The sequence below is a fragment of the Mobula birostris genome, chromosome 7 (genome assembly GCF_030028105.1).
Source record: "Mobula birostris isolate sMobBir1 chromosome 7, sMobBir1.hap1, whole genome shotgun sequence".
NCBI lineage: Eukaryota > Metazoa > Chordata > Chondrichthyes > Myliobatiformes > Myliobatidae > Mobula > Mobula birostris.
The window spans coordinates 134,010,113-134,031,607 of NC_092376.1; the positions used below are offsets into that span (position 1 = coordinate 134,010,113).

At 42.8% G+C, this 21,495-nt stretch overlaps 1 protein-coding gene across 1 annotated transcript in view; it reads left to right on the plus strand.

Annotated features, from left to right (window-relative positions):
* Positions 1-13,609: 13,609 nt before the first annotated feature.
* The window catches only part of LOC140200824 (eukaryotic translation initiation factor 4E-like), a 28,331-nt gene continuing 20,445 nt past the window's right edge, over positions 13,610-21,495 (plus strand). The window contains exon 1 of the mRNA XM_072264447.1: positions 13,610-13,638. Within this exon, the coding sequence (XP_072120548.1) occupies positions 13,621-13,638 (18 nt within the window). The 5' untranslated portion in view covers positions 13,610-13,620. The remainder of the gene's footprint in view (positions 13,639-21,495) is intronic.

Consider the following 21,495-nt stretch of genomic DNA (forward strand, 5'->3'; position numbering starts at 1 on the left):
CCTATACATGACATTTGCACCCTGGGAAAAAGAATCCGGCAATCTACCTTATCCATGTTTCTTGTAAATTTATATATTTTTAGCATCTCACCCCTCAGCCCCCAACATTCTAGAGAACTGCATACAATACTCCCAATGTGGCTTAAGGAAGGTCTTATACAGCTGCAATATGACTTCCCAAATTTCATACTCAAAGCTCCCACCTATAAAGGCATGTCCTTTTTACCACCCTATCTAGGCCTCGAGTCTTGAGCTGGACACCCTGCTCACTTAAGAAAGGTGCAGTGTTTTCCATGGCCTCTCCCTTACAGGTGTAGTGATCGCCGCAGGACCACTGTTCGGTTTGGCCTGCAAGAGATCACTCGCATATGGTCTCTCCTAAACTACTGTGTCCATAGCAATGCCTTCACTTGGAGTTCCTGATCTTACTGAGTTTGCTATGTCATGGCACAACCGAGTGTCCAGTGGTACAACTGGGCAGGCAGGCTGGGCTTATCAGCCTTGGTTGGCAGTCAGCCTCTGAAAAGGACGGCTCTCATTCCAAACCCAGATAGATAGAACTTGTTAGCCTAGCTAGGCAGCCTGTCTAGGAGAGGAAAAACACCGATACTCAACCTACAGCCTTGTGGTCACCATAGTCGTTGCAGCTCACTGTACCACTGTGGAAGAACCCGGCCTAAAGAGTGGAATCGGTCCATGTGCACCGATCCTCACCTTAAACCTGGTGGGAAGAAAAGTCCTACAGCGATAGACATATTCCCTCCTGATCATCGCAAATGAAGAACTAGCCATCATCATCGACTACATGTAGGGTGGTGGGGTCAACCAAAGGAGATGTAAGATGCTCCTTACCTCCACTAGCCTACAGGTCACCCTTGGCCAAGATGTTGCACCTGCTTGGCCTCTCGATCAAGGTCATGCGAAGCCATGGGAGCAAGTGGAGGATGGTCATATGAGCAGCTGGTGCATCTCACAGTTTCTGATTATGTGACAACTGATGCCAGGTAGACAATCTCTGAAGAGTATTGGTAATAGCTGGGGTCACCCATCTCGTAAAGACACTGCCCAGAAGAAGGCAATGGCAAACTACCTCTGTAGAAACATTTGCCAAGAAAAATCATGGTCAGCAGATAGAAGACCATGATCGTCCATGTCATACAACACAGCACATAGTGATTATGATGATCTACCTGTGTTGCCACTTTCAGGGAACTATGGACTCGCATTTCAATTTCCCTCTGCACATCAAAGCTTCTGAGATTCTTGCCAAATACAGTATCTTTTCCTCTTGCATTTGATCTCCTGAAATGCATCACATCACCATTGTCTAAATCAGAATCAGAAACAGCATCGAGTTTATTGTCACTGATACCAGTTGTGAAATTTGTTGTTTAGTTGTAGCAGCACCACACAGGTATAACAAATTACTATACATTCAGTGGCTACTTTGTTAGGTACACCTGTACACCTGCTTATTAGTGCAAATATCTAGTCAGCAGGTGTATGGGGTGTCAGGAAGAGGTAGCACCTTTGGTGGGGGAACATGTTGCATCCTTTTCAAGGTGGTTAGTCCACCTTTGGTCCCCACCTGGCACTCAGCTCTCACCTGTGGCTCCCCGTAGCTGTTTGCATGTGACAGGAGCCACACCCCAGGCAACGGCTTCGACAAGCCGGCTAAACCAGGTGAGGGTAGCCGATGGGTCTCAAACCCTCAGTGAGATAGGGAGTTGTCTATCCCTGCATGTGAAGACAGACTTCGGCAAATTGAGCGGACGAGACCAATGGAAGGTCCAACGGTCAAGAAGGCGGTCGCTGCAAGCGTCGTGGAATGTGTAGAGCAGGACAAGACACAGAAGACGTCCTGGTCATCCACTGCGCCTAGTTCCATCTCCAGTCGCCTCAACTCTGTCTTGCCACTGGATCCAGATGGGAATTGGGAAGAGAGAATGAGGCTGACACTGCACAACTCTCCCTCACTTACATCCAAATCATGCGCTAGTCTCAACACCATCATAATGGTGTCGAGGTCCTCATTGACGTTGACGATGGACGAACACAATCTAGTCAGCCAATCATGCGGCAACACCTCAATGCATGAAGGCATGTAGACACAGTCAAAAGGTTCAGTTGTTGTTTAGATCAAACATTAGAATGGGGAAGAATTGTGATCTAAGTAACTTTGACTGTGGAATGATTTTGGGTGCCAGATGAGGTGGTTTGGGTATATCAGAAACAACTGATCTTTTGGGATTTTCACATGCAACAGTCTTTAAGAGTTAACAAAGAATGGTGCAAGAAACAAAACAAAATCCAGTAAGTGACAGATTTGTGGGCAAAAATACCTTGTTACTGAGAGAGGTGTGGTAAACCATATATATGTTGTAACTGGGTTAACTGTCTGGACACGACCCTCTGCTGACTGCCCCTGTGGCTCCTCCCAGATTCCTGAATAAAGGTGATTCCACCTTGCCCCTCCCCCTCAGTCCGGGGGCAGACACTCACCATGGAGGTCGTGTTGTACAGCGAATAAAAGCCTTTCAGTATTTTACCCAACTTCAGTCTTTTGGAGTATTGAAGGTGCTTCAAGAGGTCAGAGGAGCATGGCTAGAACGTTTAAGCTGATGGGAAGGTGACAGTAACTCAAATAACCACATGTTACAACAGGGTGTGCAGAGAAGAGCATTTCTGATAATACAACACATCAAACCTTAAAGTGGATAGGCCACAGCAGCAGAAGGACACAAATTATAGGAGGTACCTAGTAAGGTGGCCACTGAGTTTAAATGACAATGATAAATAAATAGATAGCGCAGAAGACAAATAGTGATCGCGTGTTCATGGACCATTCAGAAATCTGATGGCAGAGGGAAAGAAGCTGTTTCTAAAACGTTCAGTGTGAGTCTTCAGGCTCATGTACCTCCTCCCTGAAGATAGTCATGAGAAGATGGTGAGAGTCCTTAATGATGGTCCTTAAAATTCATTTACCATTTCTCTGTCCAAATTTCCAACTGATCTATGTTCTGCTGCATTCTTTAACAACCTTCTTTGCCATCCACAACTCCAACAATTTTAATAATCAAGTCACCTATGTTTTCATCTAAGCTGTGAATATGCTGTATGTTCCAAATAACAGAGGTCCTAGCACTGGTTCTCATTGAACACCAATGGTCTTAAACCTCCAGTCAGAAAACACCCCTCTTCCTTCTTTGACCAAGCCAAATCTGGATCCGGTTTACAACTCACAGTGGATCGACATACCATGAGGGACCCTTGTCAAATGTTTACTAAATTCCCTGAAAAGAACACCCACTGCCTTACCCTCCTTTTCGTGACTTCCTCAAAAAGTCAAACAAATCTGTGAGGCAGGACACATCCCACAAAAGCAAAACTGACCATCCCTAATAAGTTCATTATTTTCCTGTCCTTAAGAACCTGCCACAATCATTTCCCTACTACTGATGTAAAGCTGATAGGCCTAAAATTACCTGGTTTGTCTCTGTTGCTCTTTTAAAACAAAGTGACATCACTGGCTATTTGCCAGTCTTCTGGCACTTCCCCTGTGGCTAAAGAGGATGAAAAGATCTTTGTCAAGGCTCCAGCAATCCTTTCCTTTGCTTCCCACAGTATTTTGGAATAGATTCCATTAAGCCCTACAGAATTATCCAGCTTAATGCTTTTTTTTAAAGCACTGAAGATCTGCAAAATACTCTACCGTATGAACATACCCCCTTCCTCATTTCACCATGTCCTTCTCCTGCGCAAATACTAATTTGAAATACTCATTAAAGATTCCATGCACTCCCTCTAGCTTCACATATACTGTAAATTTCCTTCCTTGTCCTTGGCTTTACATACCCTTTCCTTAGATACCCTTTTACTCTTAATACAGATATACAATGCCTTGGGATTCTGCTTAATCCTACTTGCTGTTACCCCTTTTAGTCCTCCTAATTTTTGGCTTAAGTTCTTTTCTGCTTCTTTTTTTTTCCCAAGGACCTTGTATGAACTCAGCTTCCTAAAAATTTCATATGCATTCTTTGTCGTTTTGACTAAACTTACAAATATATATTGTCATCGAGGTACACAAACCTTGCTATCCTTATTTTTATTTACTCATTTACGGGATGTGAGCGTCGCCAGCTAAGCCAGCATTTATTGATCATCACTAGTTGCCCTTCAGAAGGTGGTGATGAGCTACCTTCTTGAACTGCTGCAGGCCAGGAGGTGTAGGTACACCCACAGTGCCATTAGGGAGGGAATTCCATGATTTTGACCCAGTGACAATGAAAGAATGGTGATATGTTTCCAATTAGGATAGTTAGTGACTTGGAAAGGGATTTCCAAGTAGCAGTGTTCCCAAGTATCTGCTGTTCTCGTCCTTCTTGATGGTAGTGATTATGGGTTTGGAAGGTGCTACCTTAGGAACTTTGGTGTGTTGTTACAGTGCATCTTGTAGATAGTACACACTGTTGCAAATGTTTGTCGATGGTGGAGGGATTGGAGCTTGTGTAAGGGGTACCAATCAAGTGGGCTGGCTTGTACTGGATGGTGTCAAGCTTCTCGAGTGTTGATGGAGTGGCGAGTAGTCCATTACACTCCTGACCTGAGCCTTGTGGATGGTGGACAGGCTTTGGGGAGCCAGGAGGTGAGTTACATACAGCAGGATTCCTAGCCTTTGACCTGCTCTGGTAGCCACAATGTTTATATGGCTAAACCAGTTCAGTTTCCTGTCAATAATAACGCTCAGGATGTTGCTAGTAGGGGGATTCAGTGATGGTGATGCCACTGAATGTCAAGAGATGTATCTTTTGTTCTCACAGGAATGTGCTGGTCATGAACTCCAATCAGTTGGTTATATAATAGACAGTGAATAAAGTTATCCAAGATTACAATAAGATTATGATCAACTGGGCAAGAAGGCCAAGCAATGGTAGTAGGCACTTAATTCAGATAAGCATTTGAGATGTTGCTTGCATTGTGACAATGCACACTAAGTTAGGACTTACACTCTAAACTATATGGCCTTGGGGAGTGTTGTGGAACAGAGAGACCCATGCGTACAGACACATAGTTTCTCAAAAGTGCAGACACAGGTAGACAGGGTGGAGAAGGCGGCATTTGTCTGCTTGCCTTCATTGGTCAGGATACTGAGTACAGGAGTTGGAACACCGTGTCACAGCTATACAAAACATTGGTAAGGCTAATTTGAAGTACCGTATATTGTTCTGTTAAGTCTGTTTATTGAAAGGACATTATTGAACTGGAAAAGTACAAAAAAAATTACAACAATGTTACCGGGACTGGAGGGATTAAGTTACAAAAAGTGGCTGGATAAGCTAGGACTTTTCATCCTGGAGTATTGGAAATTGAAGGGTGACCTTATAGAAGTTTATAAAATCATGAGAGGTATAGATAAGGCGAATACTGATAGTCTTCCCCCCAGGAAAGGGGAGACCAAAATTAGAGGGTATAGGTTTAAGGTGAGATGAGAAGATGTAAAAGGGACTTTAATGGAGAAGATGTTATGCATATGGAATGAGTTTCTGAGCACGTGGTGGAGAGTGGTACAATTATGATATTTAAAACAATACATTTGGACGGGAGTATCAATGTGAAAGATTTGGAGGGACTGAGGCCAAATGCAAACAAATGGGAGTAGTTCAGTTAGCCAACTTGGTTGGCATGGATAAGTTGGGCTGAAGAACCCATCTTCCATGTTGTATCCTCTCTGAGTCCACACCATAAAAGTACTACTGTATAACAGCAGGTAATAATTTTTGCAATTATGTTCACTTTCATTACAAAAGAAATGACTTATATGATGTTTTCTACTTAACATCAATTGTACACTCACCCTATAGGCTTGATGTCCAACCTTCTCCTCAAGGACATCTGGCTTCCTGAGGCTAATTTAATGTTCTGTTCATCTTGCGGACAGCCTGCCTATAACTTCCACGTAGACACCTTTGGCCTGAATTTTCTAATTGCAGAATCTGCAAAACTCCAGGCATTCTAGTTCCTCGAAAATAAAGTGATCCAGCTTGCTAAAGACCTAAACAACATCCATGCATGGGCTGACTCCCATCACACGAATGCAAGGCATTGATAATCTCCAACAGGAGGAAGTCTAACAACATACCCATGCTATCCAATAGATTACCACTGCCCAAGTGACCCAGCATTAACATCTTGAACTAGACAAGCCACGCAAGTATTGTGGCTACAAGGGCAAATCAGTGCCTGGCAGTCCCCAGAAATGTTATAGCCTTTCCATAAAGGCACTTTCCCAGATGCAGTTCCCACAACACCCAAGAAGCTCATCACTGTCCGGGACAAAGTGACGTACTAGACCAGGGGTAGGCAACGTTAAGCACAAATGATTTTCTAGCATGCGTTATTCATTAATTTGAGGCAAAACATAACTAAATGTATTTAAGTGGATAATTCACATATTTCAAGTTTTTTATGGCATTTTTCTGGCCTACCGTCCACTCATTAATACGCAATCCAGCCTACAGAGGCAAAAAGGTTGCCGACCCCTGTACTAGACTGACAACACCAAGCATTCATTTTTTCCTCCACTGGCTACAATGTGTGCCATCAGAAAAATATACAACAGTTCTCGTTGAGGTAATTCTGACAGTGGTTCTCAAATCAATAACCTGGGAGGATGAGAGCTGCAGGCATGCAGAATCCACCAGAAATGTATCTCAAAGCAATTGAGCTGTTTCTCAAAGCAATTCCATTAGTCCCATTGCCACACTTATTTCCTGACAGACTATTCACCCACACAGAGTCATAGCGCAATACAACATGGATACAGGCCCGTCAGCCCAGTGAGTCCATGACAACAATGGTTCCACCCAATTAGTCCCAATTTCATGCATTCATCCTAATATCCCTTATCCTTCCATGTACCCATCCAAGTGTTTCTTGAATTATACTATTGTACCTGCTTTAGCCACTTCATCTGGTAGTTTGTTCCATATATTCTACACCTTCTGTGTGAAAAAGGTGCCCCTTATGTCCCATTTGATCCTCAATCTAGGTATCCTTTTCTTGGTCTCCCCTGCTCTGGGAAAAGACTGTTATAATCCATCTTATCTATGCCTCTCATAATTTTACACATTTTTATGAAGTTGCCTTCATTCCCCTATATTCCAAGGAACACAGATACAGCCTGGTCAATCTCTTCATATAACTCAGGTCCTCTAGCCCTGGCAACATCCTCATAACTCTTTCTGTCCTCTTTTTAGTTTAACCACATCTTTCCTATTACAGGGTGAACAGAACAAAATAGTACTCCTAAGTGACTATCACCCAGTGGCTGTGGTATCTACCATCATGAAGAGCTATGAGAGGCTAATCATGGCAGTAATTCCAGCCTTCCAGACACCCTCCACTGTTCATTGACTTCAGGAAGGTTGGTGTTCATGCTGCTGTCTACATCAGCCGTATGGAGGTTGAGTGGGTTGACAGCTTCAAGTTCCCAGGAGCGAATATCATCAATCTTCTGTCCTGGTCCAATCACGCAGATGTCACAGCCAAGAAAGCTCACCAACAAGAATAAGCCCTTCAAAGTAGGGAATCCACCATCTGTACTTAAAAAAGATGAAACTTAAAGAAAAAATTTTCGTAAAAAAAAATTATGTAGATAGCTAGGATGGCAAAAGATTAAATTGTGTGTGAAAGTTAGAGTATATTTATTCCACTGTTTTTGAGACTGGGGAATCAATAATGGAAAACAAGGAATTGGCGGATGAATTAAAGCAAGAACCTTCACTATAGAGGACCCAAGTGATATCCCAAAACAGCTGTATAATCTGAAATTGGGAAGGAGGAGTGAATTTAGGGAAATGTAGAGGATTCTATCAAATGGAAAAATAACACAAGTAATCCCTTCATCCAAAAAATATCAACATCTTGAACCTACAAGCCAGTTAGCTTAACAACTTTCTTGGGGATAAACAGTTGTAGCTATTCTCAAAGACATTATGGCAGAGCACTTAGAAGACAATCAAAGTAATGCACCCAGTCCTATGGTGCACCTGATCTGAGAGTGAGTGTGCGGGAGGTGTTGTTGCTAATCCGTACCAACTGGAGTCTACCAGTGAGGAAATTGAGGATCCAATTTCATAGGGAGGTACTGAGGCCCAGGAACTCAGAACTCCACTATTTAAGAAAGGAAGGAGGCAGCAAAAAGAAAATTACAGACCTATTAATCTGACATCGGTAGTTGGAAAGATATTGGAGTCAATCCTCAAGGACGAGGTTATGAAATACCTCGAGGTGCATGACAAGATAGGCCGAAGACAGCATGGTTTCATGAAGGGAAGATCCTGCCTCACCAACCTATTGGAATTTTTTGAGATAATCTCCAATAAGGTTGACAAGAGAGAGGCTGTGGATGTTGTGTATTTGGATTTTCAAAAGGCCTTCGATAAGGTGCTGCATATGAGGCTGCTTAACCAGATGAGAGCCCATGGAATTATAGGAAAGATATTGAAATGGGTGGAGCATTGGCTGATAGGCAGAAAGCAAAGGGTGGGAATAAAGGGATCCTATTCTGATTGGTTGCCAGTTACTAGTGGTGTTCCACAGGGGTCGGTGTTGGGGCCGCTTCTTTTTACGATGTATGTCGATGATTTGGATTATGGATTAAATGGTTTTGTGGCTAAGTTTGCGGATGACACCAAGATAGGTGGAGGAGCAGGAAATGTTGAAGAAACGGAAAGGTTGCAGAGAGACTTAGTCAGTTTGGGAGAGTGGGCAAAGAAATGGCAGATGAGATATAACGTTGACAAATGTACAGTTGTACATTTCAGAAGAAGAAATAATCAGGCAGATTATTATTTAGATGGGGAGAAAATTCAAAAATCGGAAGTGCAAAGGGACTTAGGGGTCCTCGTGCAGGATACCCTAAAGATTAACCACCTAGTTGGATTGGCGGTAAGGAAAGCGAATGCTATGTTGGCATTCATTTCAAGAGGAATAGTGTATAAGAGTAAGGAGGTGTTGATAAGGCTCTATGGGGCATTAGTGAGACCTCATTTGGAATACCGTGTGCAGTTTTGGGCCCCCTATCTTAGAAAGGATGTACTGATGTTGGAGAGAGTTCAGGGAAGATTTACGAGGATGATTCCTGGAATGCAGGGGCTAACATATGAGGAGCGTTTGTCAGCTCTTGGACTGTACTCGTTAGAGTATAGAAGAATGAGAGGGGATCTCATAGAAACATTTCGAACGTTGAAAGGGTTGGACAAAGTAGATGTGGAAAGGTTGTTTCCCTTGGTGGGTGAGTCCGGGACAAGAGGAAATAGTCTTAGAATTAGAGGGTACCCAGTTAAAACAGAGATGAGGAGAATTTTTTTTAGCCAGAGGGTCGTGGATTTGTGGAATTCGTTGCCACATACAGCTGTGGAGGCCTGATCATTGAGGGTGTTTAAGGAGGAGATTGACAGGTATCTAATTAGTCGGGGTATCAAGGGATATGGGGAAAAAGCCAGAAATTGGAACTAGATGGGTGAATAGTTTAGCTCATGGGGGAGTTGCGGAGCAGACTCGATGGGCCGAATGGCCTACTTCTGCTCCTTTGTCTTGTCTTGTGAACTTAGTGATGAGTTTTGAGGGGATGATACTTTTGAATCCTGAGCTGTAGTCAGTGAGGAGCATTATGATGTATGTATCTTCATTGTCTAGTTGTTCCAGAGCTAAGTGAAAAGCCAATGAAATACCCCTCAAAGTTCAAATTTATTATCAATGTACATACAGCTTATGTCACTATATATTATTACGAGATTCATTTTCTTGCAGGCATTTACAGTAAATGCTAAGAAATGCAATAGAATCAAGAAATCACTGCACACAAATAAAAACGGACAAACAGCAATGTGCAAAAGACAACAAATTGTTTAAATACAAAAAAGCAAAAAAAACAAAATAATAATTATAATAAATAAGTAATAAATATTCAATCTTAAACCTGAATCCTACTTCCATTCTGACCTGCCTGTCTAAAGATATCTTCACTGCCACGGTGCGGCCCACATTCCAAAAATGCACGGGTTAGTAGATTAATTGGTCACATGGATGTAACTGTGTAGCACTAGCTCACTGAGCTGGAAGAGCCTGTTACTGTGCTGTATCTCCAAAACAAAATAAAATTATCTTCTCCCAAGGCACTTTGCAGGCCTTTGAAATGAACTTTAAATATTCCAACTTCAGTAAACTGCTCTCCTTTCCCATTGTTGTGCTTCTGTCTCTTTCTCACCCTGTTTCTTTGAAACGTCTGCATTCATGTTTATCCCTGGATACACATTAACCTCTCTCCAATTATGCTATTGTTTTACACCTCACTTGATCTCCAATTTTGCTTTGAAAACCATAACTCCTGCATTTCCCTCACAGTTCTGAGGAAGTTTCAGAGCTGAAATGCATCTGCAGGAGTATTTTGTGTTTATGAAATGTTAACTGGTTTCTTCCTCCAGTGATGCTGTTTGACAGGGTGAATTCTTTCAACATCTCTGCTTTTGCTTCCGATTCCACCATCTGCAATTCTATTTGTTTTCCATTAACTGTTGATGCAATTTAATAAATACTTTCCGCAGATCTTTGCAGTTACTAAAGTCTATGAGCTATGATCCAGCAGCTGCTGGAGTACTTTGAATTGCTTTTGCACAAACCAATTGCTGGCAGACATGGGAACATTTTCCTTACAGAATACTATGTCTAGGAGAATGAGCTGGCAGCACACAGAGCAAGTTGCTTGGTTCAAAAAAAACAAGAGGCATAGGAATCCCAACAGAAATACACATTTAGCCATAGTTTTCTTCCACCAAAATATCAGATACATGAAACCTCTGTGCTTTTATAGAACCTTTTTATTGAAAGATACAGTGCCTATAAAAGGTATTTACCCCCCTTGAAAGTTTTCATGTTTTATTATTTTACAACATTTAATCACAGTGGACTTAAAACACAAAATAATTGATTGCATAAGTATTCACCCTTTAATATGACACACCAAATCATCACTGGTGCAGCCAATTGGTTTTAGAAGTCATAATTATTTAAATAGAGATCTGATTTTGAAGACCTGCGTGCAGTTAAGATGTTTCAATTGATTGTAGTAAAAATACACCTGTATCTGGATGGTCTAACTGCTGAGGAGTCAGTATTCTGGTAAAAAATATACCATGAAGACAAAAGAGCACTCCAAGCAACTCCGCGAAAAAGTTATTGCAAAGCACAAGTCAGCAGATGGATCCCAGAAAACTTCCAAGTCACTTAATATCCCTTGGAGTAAAATTAAGTCAATCATCAAGAAATGGAAAGTATGTGGCACAGCTGCATATCTGCTTAGAGCAAGCCATCCTCAAAAACTGAGTAACCATGCAAGAAGGGGATCAAGGGACCTTTGACAACTCTGGAGAAGTTACAAGCTTCAGTGGCTGAGATGGGAGAGACTGCACATACAACAACTGTTGCTTGGGTGCTTCATCAGTCACAGCTTTATAGGAGAGCGGCAAACAGAAAGCCACTGTTGAAAAAACTCACATGAAATCTCTGCTGGAGTTTGCCAGAAGCATGTGGAAGATACTGAAGAAGAGAAAATCTGCAGATGCTGGAAATCTGAGCATGCCGAAGGGTTTTGGCCCGAATTGTCAAATGTACTTTTTTCCATAGATGCTGCTTGGACTGCTGAGTTCCTCCAGCATTATGTATGTGTTGCTGGCAGATTCTGAAGTCGGTTGGAAGAAGGTTCTATGGTCTAACGAAACTAAAATTGAGATTTTGACTAAATATTAACAAAAAACACACCATCGCTACCATGAAGCTTCATTGCAGCAGGCCCTGGAAGTCTTGTGAAGGTAGAGGGCAAAATGAATGCAGCAAAATTCAGAGAAATCCTGGAGGAAATCCTGATGCAGTCTGCAAGAGAACTGCAACTTGAAAGAAGATTTGCTTTCTGGCAAGACAATAACCCCAAACATAAAGCCAAATCTACACAGGAATGGCTTAACAACAACAAAGTTAATGTCCTGAAGTGGCCACGTTACAGTCCAGACCTCAATACAATTGAGAATTTTTGGCTGGACTTGAAAAGGGTCATTCACTCACAATCCCCATGAAATCTGACAGAGCTGAGCAGTTTTATAAAGGAGAATGGGGAAAAATTGCAGATGTGCAAAGCTGATAGAGACCTATCCACACAGACTGAAGGCTGTAATTGCTGCCAAAAGTGCATCTATTAAGTACTGACTTAAAGGGGGTGAATACTTACGCAATCAATTATCTTGTGTTTTATGTTTGTAATTAATATAGATCACTTTGTAGAGTTCCGTTTTCACTTTGACATGAAAGAGTCTTTTTCTGTTGATCAGTATCAAAAAAAAACATATTAGATCCACAGTGATTCAATGTTGTAAAACAATAAAGCACAAAAACTTCCAAGGGGGTGAATACTTTTTATAGGTACAGTACTACCTGTTTCAACCTCAAATCTAATCTCTGAGCAATATGAGGACTACTGTTATGTGCCTTTGATAGAGTTATAGAAGTTTATAGCATTTAGTAGTTTTACAGGTAAGGTCTCCACCGCCAGGGCGAGGCCCAACATAAACTAGAAGAAATCCAGGGACTTGTCAATCCTCATTATTTCACATTACGAATTTCCCAGTTCTAAGGAAGAGTCACTGATCCTAAACATCAACTGTTTTTTTTTTCTTTTCACAGATGATACTTTACTGGATGAGTTCTTCCGGCATTTCTGGTTTTGTACAAACGGTAAAAGTTAAACCACCTCCAAGTGATTGACAACCCCTTTAACTCACAGCGTGTACATGCGTGCGCGCCTCCGAATGGTTGGGTCGAACGAGGGGAGGTGAAGGGAATTTACCTGCTGTAGATATCCAGACATAAACTGAATGATTTAGTAGAAATGATATACACTTGCAGCTGCTTGTGTAAGGGAGAAAAAATCCTGCGGTTTTCCATTATTTGCCGCGGGTATCGGCAGGAACATAATAATACTCCTATCCCTATTGGCGGTCGGCATGAACACCGCCATGAATGTACACACTAATCACACCATTTAAGTTAAATCAATGTTCTTAGCATCCGGGGGTGCGATTAAACCAAAATTTGCATTTAAAAACAAACAATTCATAAATAGCATTGATGCCCTGGGCATTTTAAAATCTTTGTGTAAAAAAAAGATCTCTTGATACTCCAGTATTTTGTCTTGACTTTATCTGACAAAAATGATTTTAAATGACTAAAAGAAACTTTGAAAGTACTTATTATCATCGAGAAAGTTATTGCAACTATAATATTAAAAACAGATTTAAACAGGCAGTCCTTTAGGCGTATACTCAAACTAATTGTTTACAATCTCATTTTCTGATAAACTTTTTACTTTTGGACCGAGATTTCCTTCAAGTAAATCACACACACAAAAAAAAGAAATAAAGCTCTGACGACTTGTCGTCATCAGGGGAGTTTGAGAGTTGCGTCGCTCTTCCCAAAAAGCCTTCTGGTTGGAGCAGAATGGTTAACAAGTGATCAATTAACTCCTTAAAAGGGGATTGATAAACTAACTTGGAGATTTCACGATTCAGTATGGCGGTCGCACAGCCGGTAAACGCGTTTGTGTGTTCTCCATTTGGGGGAGGGGTTGTTGGTCGGTAGGAGGTGGCTGAAAATAAGCTTTCGACTTCTCGTGGAAACTAGTCCGAGGAAGTGGCACTATAGCTTCTTTCACTCAAATTATTGGACTATCTCATATGATAGCTAAGGATAAGTGCAAGGAACAATTGGATGAATGGTTCTTGATCGGTGAATGTAACTACAACAGTTTTCCATTCTATTTCTTTGCTTTTTTCATTACAGTAATATTTCCTCCCCCCCCCCCCGCCCACGGAGTACGTGTAATAGGGTGAAGAAGCTGCCTTTTATTCTCTTTAAGTGATATTATTCCTTACTGTAGACTTCTATATACAATGTTTAGTGTTGTAAACTAGTTCAGACATTTAATTTTGGCGTAAGATCATCCTAATCCAATTAATTATGATCACAATGCAGAAGGATTGAAGGTACGGATATGCAAGGTAACTGCCCATTAGAGAAATTTGACACTCTTAATATCAGATTTTTCTTGAAGCTTCTGAATAGGCTAATGTTAAAATCATGTTATGAATTCAACCTTTGAATTCTTGAATTGAAGAAAAGGTGTTTAAAATGAAGCACGCATTTGAATAATTTGCATGTTTATAGGAAACATAATCACACTGGGGAAGTTAGGTAGGTGAAACTAATTCAACTTGATCTTTATATGGATGATGTAGATTATAATGACCATATTGTGTTATGCTGTTTGTTTCTGTTTAGTGCATTCAGCTTGATTAAGTTGAGGAATATTTTATCACTTGCACTAAAAATATTTTGTAGCTTATGTTTCACTCTAAATTTTCTTGTTTGAAGGTAATAGGTGTCTCCTCTTTCTCCCCCCCCCCCCCCCATTGTGCTTGAAAAGGTGATGTGATTTCTTTTGGAGAAACTATGTCGATAGTGATGGCAGGTTGGCATTTTTGCGTTGTAAAAGGAAGTTAATAGTTCGAGTTGGAATGGTGTTTGGCTTGTAAGGGGAAATTGGCGATTGTGTTCCTGAATGCAACTCCTTCACTATTTGGAAATGGAGTGTTGGGTAAAGTAATGGGTGACAGTAACACATTGTTCATGATAGAAAATGTTTACATAATTCACAAACATTGTTATTGAGTTTGTGTTCACTTTAAGAGACCGTAGCTGACTTAATGAAGTTAATGTAAAGTGGTTTGTTGATAAATGGGAATAAAAGGCTAAGACTTTTATTTAGCACGTGAAACAACTGTTGCATGTTTTATTCACAAAATCCTATATTGGTGACCCCGACGCTCTTGGATGGTTTCAGAATTACGCAACGACATGTCGACTGACAAAAAGTCGATTTGCGACTGCTGGAGGTTTGGCAGCAATATGCTGCCATGTGGTTTACACAGGCGGAAGCCCAGTTGGCACTGTAAGAAATTACTGGATGATACCGAAATTTATTACGTCGTAGCATCACTAAGTAGTTTCACTGTAGCCGGAGTAGTAAGTCTACTAGGAGACATGCCTGCCTGAAGACTCTGCAAACTCACCTTTTATAGACTCTTGGACTATGAGTCTGAGCGTGCCAAACATCTGCTCTCATTTCCTGACCTGGGTGACGTTCGTCCTTCATGTAAATTTCCTTGTAACACCGGACTACAAAATTATATTACTGATCTTTAGACCTCACGTTCCACGGTTAAATGCAGAGTATTCAATGGTTTTAAAGACCCATTTAAAGAGCCTTTAAAAGTCAATGCCTAGGTCAAGGCCGAGAACACAGTAGGAGAGACAGAGTTCGAACTGGGCTGAAGCACACGGCTATGAGGCCTCCTCTGCCTTCCATCTTTTTGAGGGAATGTACAGTCACTCAAAAATGAGACTGACAATCTTGGGGCAAGGCTGCTCTATCAGTGGCAGATGAGGCAGGTCTCAATTGTTTGTTGCATTGAGACTTTGTTAACAGCTCTCCGACCAGAAGGTTTACGATTTTTAGAATGCATCGATCCTCGAATTTTGGCAAGGGAAAGAAGTGGCGGCGTATGCTTTTTGGTGCATAGACATTGGCATTATGTTGACTTCTTGCTCCCCTGACTTAGAACAGCTAACAATTAAATGTAGAGCAGTCTACTTGCATTCGAGATCCTGACTGCAGTTTACATACAACCAACAGTTGATTATAAGCAAGCGCTCCTGGAAGTGCTCGATGCTGTCTGTAAACAAGAAAAGGCCTATCCTGGCGCATTTCAAATTATAGTCGGTGACTTTAACCCGGCCTGTTTGAAGAAAACTCTGCCCAATTATCACCAACACGCAACTTGTTGCACCAGAGGTCCCAGCACACCAGATCACTGCTAAATTATGATAAGGAATACATATTCCCTTCGCCCACGAGACTACGTTTTGGCAAGTCGGATCTTCATGACCTGCGCATAGAGCTTCAACAGCAAGGCTCCAGAAATGAAGACAACCAAGAGGTAGTTGCTGGAGGCTGAGCAGTGGTTACAAGATTGCCTTGAATCAGTGGACTGGGCCATGTTCACGAGCTCGTCTGAGGATCTGAATGACTGCACCAGTGTAGTTACAGACTTTATTAAAAACAGCTGTGAATGAGTGTGTCTCCATGAAATAGTTCAGGCTTTTCCTCAATCAGGAGTCCTGGATGAAGGATGAAATCTAGAACCTGCTAAGAGCCAGATCGGAGGCACTTTAAGTCTGGAGATCAAGAATGCTACAGGAGGTGCAGATATGATCTTTGGAAGGCCATCTCTGAGGTGAAGTGGAGGTTCCAGACTAAACAATGAGGGATGCTCCACAGCTGTGGCAGGGTTTAAGTGCTATAACACCTTAAAGTTAAAACTTGTGACAAGGGGGTCAGCAGAGCTTCGCTTCCAGATGAGCTCAATGCCTTCTATGCTCACTTTGATCAGCAGAACACCCCCATGTCTTCCAGTGATCATTTGGTCTCCGTGTCTGAAGACAGCATGCAGGCTGCCTTCAGGAGTGAATCCAAGGAAAGCATCTGGTCCAGGCCGAGTGCTGGAGTCCTGTACCGACAACTGTCTGGTGTATTAAGATATCTTCAACCTCCTTGCTCCAGCAGTGTGTGGTACCCAACTGCTTCAGTCATGCCGGTGCCCAAGCAGAGTGTAGTAACCTCTCGAAATGACTGTTGCCCAGTGGCACTTGCATCCACCGTGGTTGTGTTTTGAGAGGCTGGTGTTGAAGCACATCAGTGCTTGTCTGAATGGCGACTTGGATCTGTCCCAATTTGCCTACCAAAGCAACAGGTCTACAGGACATGCTATCTTGTTAGCTCTTCACACAGCCCTGGAATATATGGTCAGCAAAGATGCATACATCACGATGCTCTTTATGATTATAGCTCAGCATTTAACACCATCATCCCCTCAACTAATTGGTAAATGCCAAGACCTAGGCCTCAATGCCTAGTTGTGCAATTGGATCTTGGATTTCCTCATTTGTCCTCGGTCAGTTTGGATTGGCAAAAACATTCCACAATCTCATCAGCACAGGAGTACTGCAGGGATGTGTACTCAGCCCCCTGCTCTACTCGCTTTACACCTCTGACTGTGTGTCTAAGTGCAGCTCCAGCACCATATACAAGTTAGCTATTGACACCACTGTTGTGGGCGGTATCAAAGGTGGTGATGAATCAGCATACAGGAGGGAGACTGAAAACCTGGCTGAGTGGTGTAATAGTAACAATCTGTCACTCAGACCAAGGAGCTGATTGTAGACTTCAGGGGAGGGAAACTAGAAATCCATGAGCTATTAATCATCAGAGGTGGAGTGGGTCAGTAACTTTAAATTCCTAGGTGTCACTATTTCAGAGAGAACTGTACTGGACCCATCCTATAAATACTATTGCCAAGAAAGCATGAGAGTGCCTTTATTTGCTCAGGACTGCAGAGATTTGTCATGTCATCAAAAATCTTGGGAAATTTCTATCAATGTGTGGTGGAAGGTGTGCTGACTGGCTGCATTATAGCCTGGTATGTGAACACCAATGCCTTTGGTGGAAAATCCTCCAGAAGGTAGTGGATTCGGCCCAGTACATCACAGGTAAAGCCTTCCCAACCAGTGAGCACGTCTACATGAAACATTGCCATAGAAAAGTAGCATCCATCATCTAAATCCTTACCTCCCAGGTCATAGTCTCTTCTCGCTGCTGCCATCAGACAGAAGGTACAAGAGCCTCAGGACTCGCCACCAGGTTCAAGAACATTTACCACCCTGAACCATCAGGCTCTTGAATAAAAGGGGATAACTACACTTACTCACTGTTATTTCATCCTTGTTATTTATTGCTATTTATTTATATCTGCATTTGCAGTTTGTTCACAGTTCCTGATGTTTCGTTACTCTTCTGTAGATTTGCTAAGTATGCCAGCCAAATAATAACTTCAAGGTTGTTTAAAAACGCAAACAAGAGGAATTCTGCAGATGCTGGAAATTCAAGTAACACACATCAAAGTTGCTGGTGAACGCAGCAGGCCAGGCAGCATCTCTAGGAAGAGGTACAGTCGATGTTTTGGGTTGAGACCCTTCGTCAGGACTAACTGAAGGAAGAGTTAGTAAGAGATTTGAAAGTTGGAGGGGGAGATCCAAAATGATAGGAGAAGACAGGAGGGGGAGGGATGGAGCCAAGAGCTGGACAGGTGATTGGCAAAAGGGATATGAGAGGATCATGGGACAGGAGGCCCAGGGAGAAGGAAAAGGGGAGGGGGGGGGGAGAGAGAACCAGAGGATGGGTAAGGGGTATATTCAGAGGGAGAAAAAGGAGAGTGAGAGAAAGATAAGTACCGGATGGGCTACAAGGGGGAGGTGGGGCATTAGTGGAAGTTAGAGAAGTCAATGTTCATGCCATCAGGTTGGAGGCTACCCAGACAGAATATAAGGTGTTCCTCCAACTTGAGTGTGGCTTCATCTTTACAGTAGAGGAGGCCGTGGATAGATATATCAGAATGGGAATGGGACGTGGAATTAAAATGTGTAGCCACTGGGAGATCCTGCTTTCTCTGGCGGACAGAGCGTAGGTGTTCAGCAAAACGGTCTTGCCAATATATATAGAAGGCCACATTGGGAGGACCGGACGCAGTATATCACCCCAGCCGACCCACAGGTGAAGTGTCGCCTCACCTGGAAGGACTGTCTGGGGCCCTGAATGGTGGTAAGGGAGGAAGTGTAAGGGCATGTGTAGCACTTGTTCTGCTTACAAGGATAAGCGCCAGGAGGGAGATCAGTGGGGAGGGATGGGGGGGGGGGGCAAATAGACAAAGGAGTCACGTAGGGAGTGATCCCTGTGGAAAGCGGGGGGGGGGCGGGGGGGAAAGATGTGCTTAGTAGTGGGATCCTGTTGGAGGTGGCGGAAGTTACTGAGAATAATATGTTGGACCCTGAGGCTGGTGGGGTGGTAGGTGAGGACCAGGGGAACCCTATTCCTAGTGGGGTGCCGGGAGGATGGAGTGAGAGCAGATGTGTGTGTGAAATGGGGGAGACTTTGCCAATCACCTGTCCAGCTCTTGGCTCCATCCTTCCCCCTCCTGTCTTCTCCTATCATTTTGGATCTCCCCCTCCCCCTCCCCCTCCCGCTTTCAAATCTCTTACTCACTCCTCCTTCAGTTAGTCCTGACGAAGGGTCTCGGCCTGAAATATTGACTGTACCTCTTCCTAGAGATGCTGCCTGGCCTGTTGCGTTCACCCAACACACATCAAAGTTGCTGGTGAACACAGCAGGCCAGGCAACATCTGTAGGAAGAGGTGCAGTCGACGTTTCAGGCCGAGACCCTTCTGCTGCATTCACCAGCAACTTTGATGTGTGTAACTTCAGGGTTGTATGTGGTTACAGGTATGTACTCTGATAATCAATTTATTTTGAACTTTGAACTTCGAACTTCAGAACTAATGGACCATATGCTATCTCTCTTGGGCAATAACTATCCTTGTTTTATCTTTCAAGAAGTCTTTATGCAACAACACCTGATGAAGTTCACGAATCCTTGCTAATACCCCTGAAAAAGACTATAGGGAGCTTGCTAAAATGGCCCATAGTCTACAGTCAGCCAGGCAGAGGTGCATCCTTCCTCCTCCTTTCTGTTTCAGTAAGCCTTGTCCACAGAGCCTGCAGCGGACTCACACCCATGGCTCCGAACCATCGAACACCGGGTTTATGTTTCTACTACACATGCTTCAGCACGAATGCCAAGAAGTGCCGACCACCATGCGGCTTCGACAGTGCCAGTGCATTGGGACATCGGAGGTCTGAACACTTTGGGTTCCAGTTGTCAGGGTCGTCTGTTGTCCATATGGGCATCCATCAAAAGCGATGACACGGGCGTACAGGTGAATGCGCTGCCAGCATTGCCCATTGATAGAAGGCAGAGGGCTCCAGATAGATTCTCAATGCCTGTTTAGGTGAATTGTGTAGAAGATTCTATTATGACTAATGTGTCATGTGACCCACTAGTTTTAAGGTGCTTGGAAGTAGATACAAGGGGGATGTCAGAGGTAAGTTTTTCAGAGTGGTGGTAGAGGTGGATACAATAGGGTCTTTTAAGAGACTTAGATAGGTACATGGAACTTAGAAAAATAGAGGGCTATGCAGTCAGGAAATTCTAGGCAGTTTCTAGAGTAGGTTACATGGTTAGCACAACATTGTGGTCTGAAGGGCCTGTAATGTGCTGTAGATTTCTATGTTCTATACATCATCCTCCACAAGCTTGGGGGTTGGGTGGGAAAGAAACGGGAGAGGCACACATATTACTGATAATAGAAACTGTTCTACATAATTTGCAAACAGCATCATTAAGTTGTGTTCACTTTAAGAGACTGTGTCTGATGTAATGATGTCAGTGTAAGGTGACTGCTATTGGTTTGTTGGTAATGTAAATAATGGGTTGTGGCATTTGAACACAACGATTCTCGCATACTTCATTTACAAAATCCTTCAGGAGTAGGTTTGACAAATAACCATGTATTTTGTAGGTGAGATATGTTGAAATGGGTTAGCAAGGTCAGCCCATCGAGTCTGCTCTGCCAGTCTATCATGGCTGATCCCGGATCCCACTCAACCCCATTTCCTGCCTTCTCACCACATCCTTCGATGTCCTGACCGATCAGGAAATGATCAACTTCTACCTTAAATGTAGGCACGGACTTGGCCTCCAGTGCAGTCTGTGGTGGAGCATGCCACAGATTTACTACTCTGGCTTAAAAAAAATCCTCCTTGCCTCTGTTCTAAAGGGTTGCCCCTCAATTCCCCACCATAGGAAAAATCCTCTCCATATTCAGCCTATCCAGTCCTTTCAAAATTTGGTGGGTTTCAATGAGATCCTTCCGCATTCTTCTAAGTTCCAGTGAGTACAGCCCCAAAACTGCCAAATGCTCCTCATATGTTAACCCCTTCATTCCTGGAATCATTCTTGTGAACTTCCTGGACACTCTCCAATGATAACATAACCTTTCTGATATATGGGGCCCCAAACTGTTGATGATACTCCAGGTGCGGCCTGACTAGAGTCTTATAAAGGCTCAACATTATTTCTTTGCTGTTGTATTCTATTACCCTTGAAATAAATGCCAACATTGCATTTGCCTCCTTTACTACAAACTCAACCTGTAAATTCACCTTCTGGGAGTCTTGCATGAGGCCTCCTAAGTCTCTCCAGACCTCAGATGTCTGAACCTTCTCACTGTTTAGCTAAGTCTGACCTATTGTTTCTTTTACCAAAATACATTATCATACATTTCCCAACACTATTCCATCTGCCACTTTTTGCCCTCCCCCCCCCCCCACCCCCATTTGTCTAGGTCCTGCTGCAATTGCATTGCTTCCTCAGCACT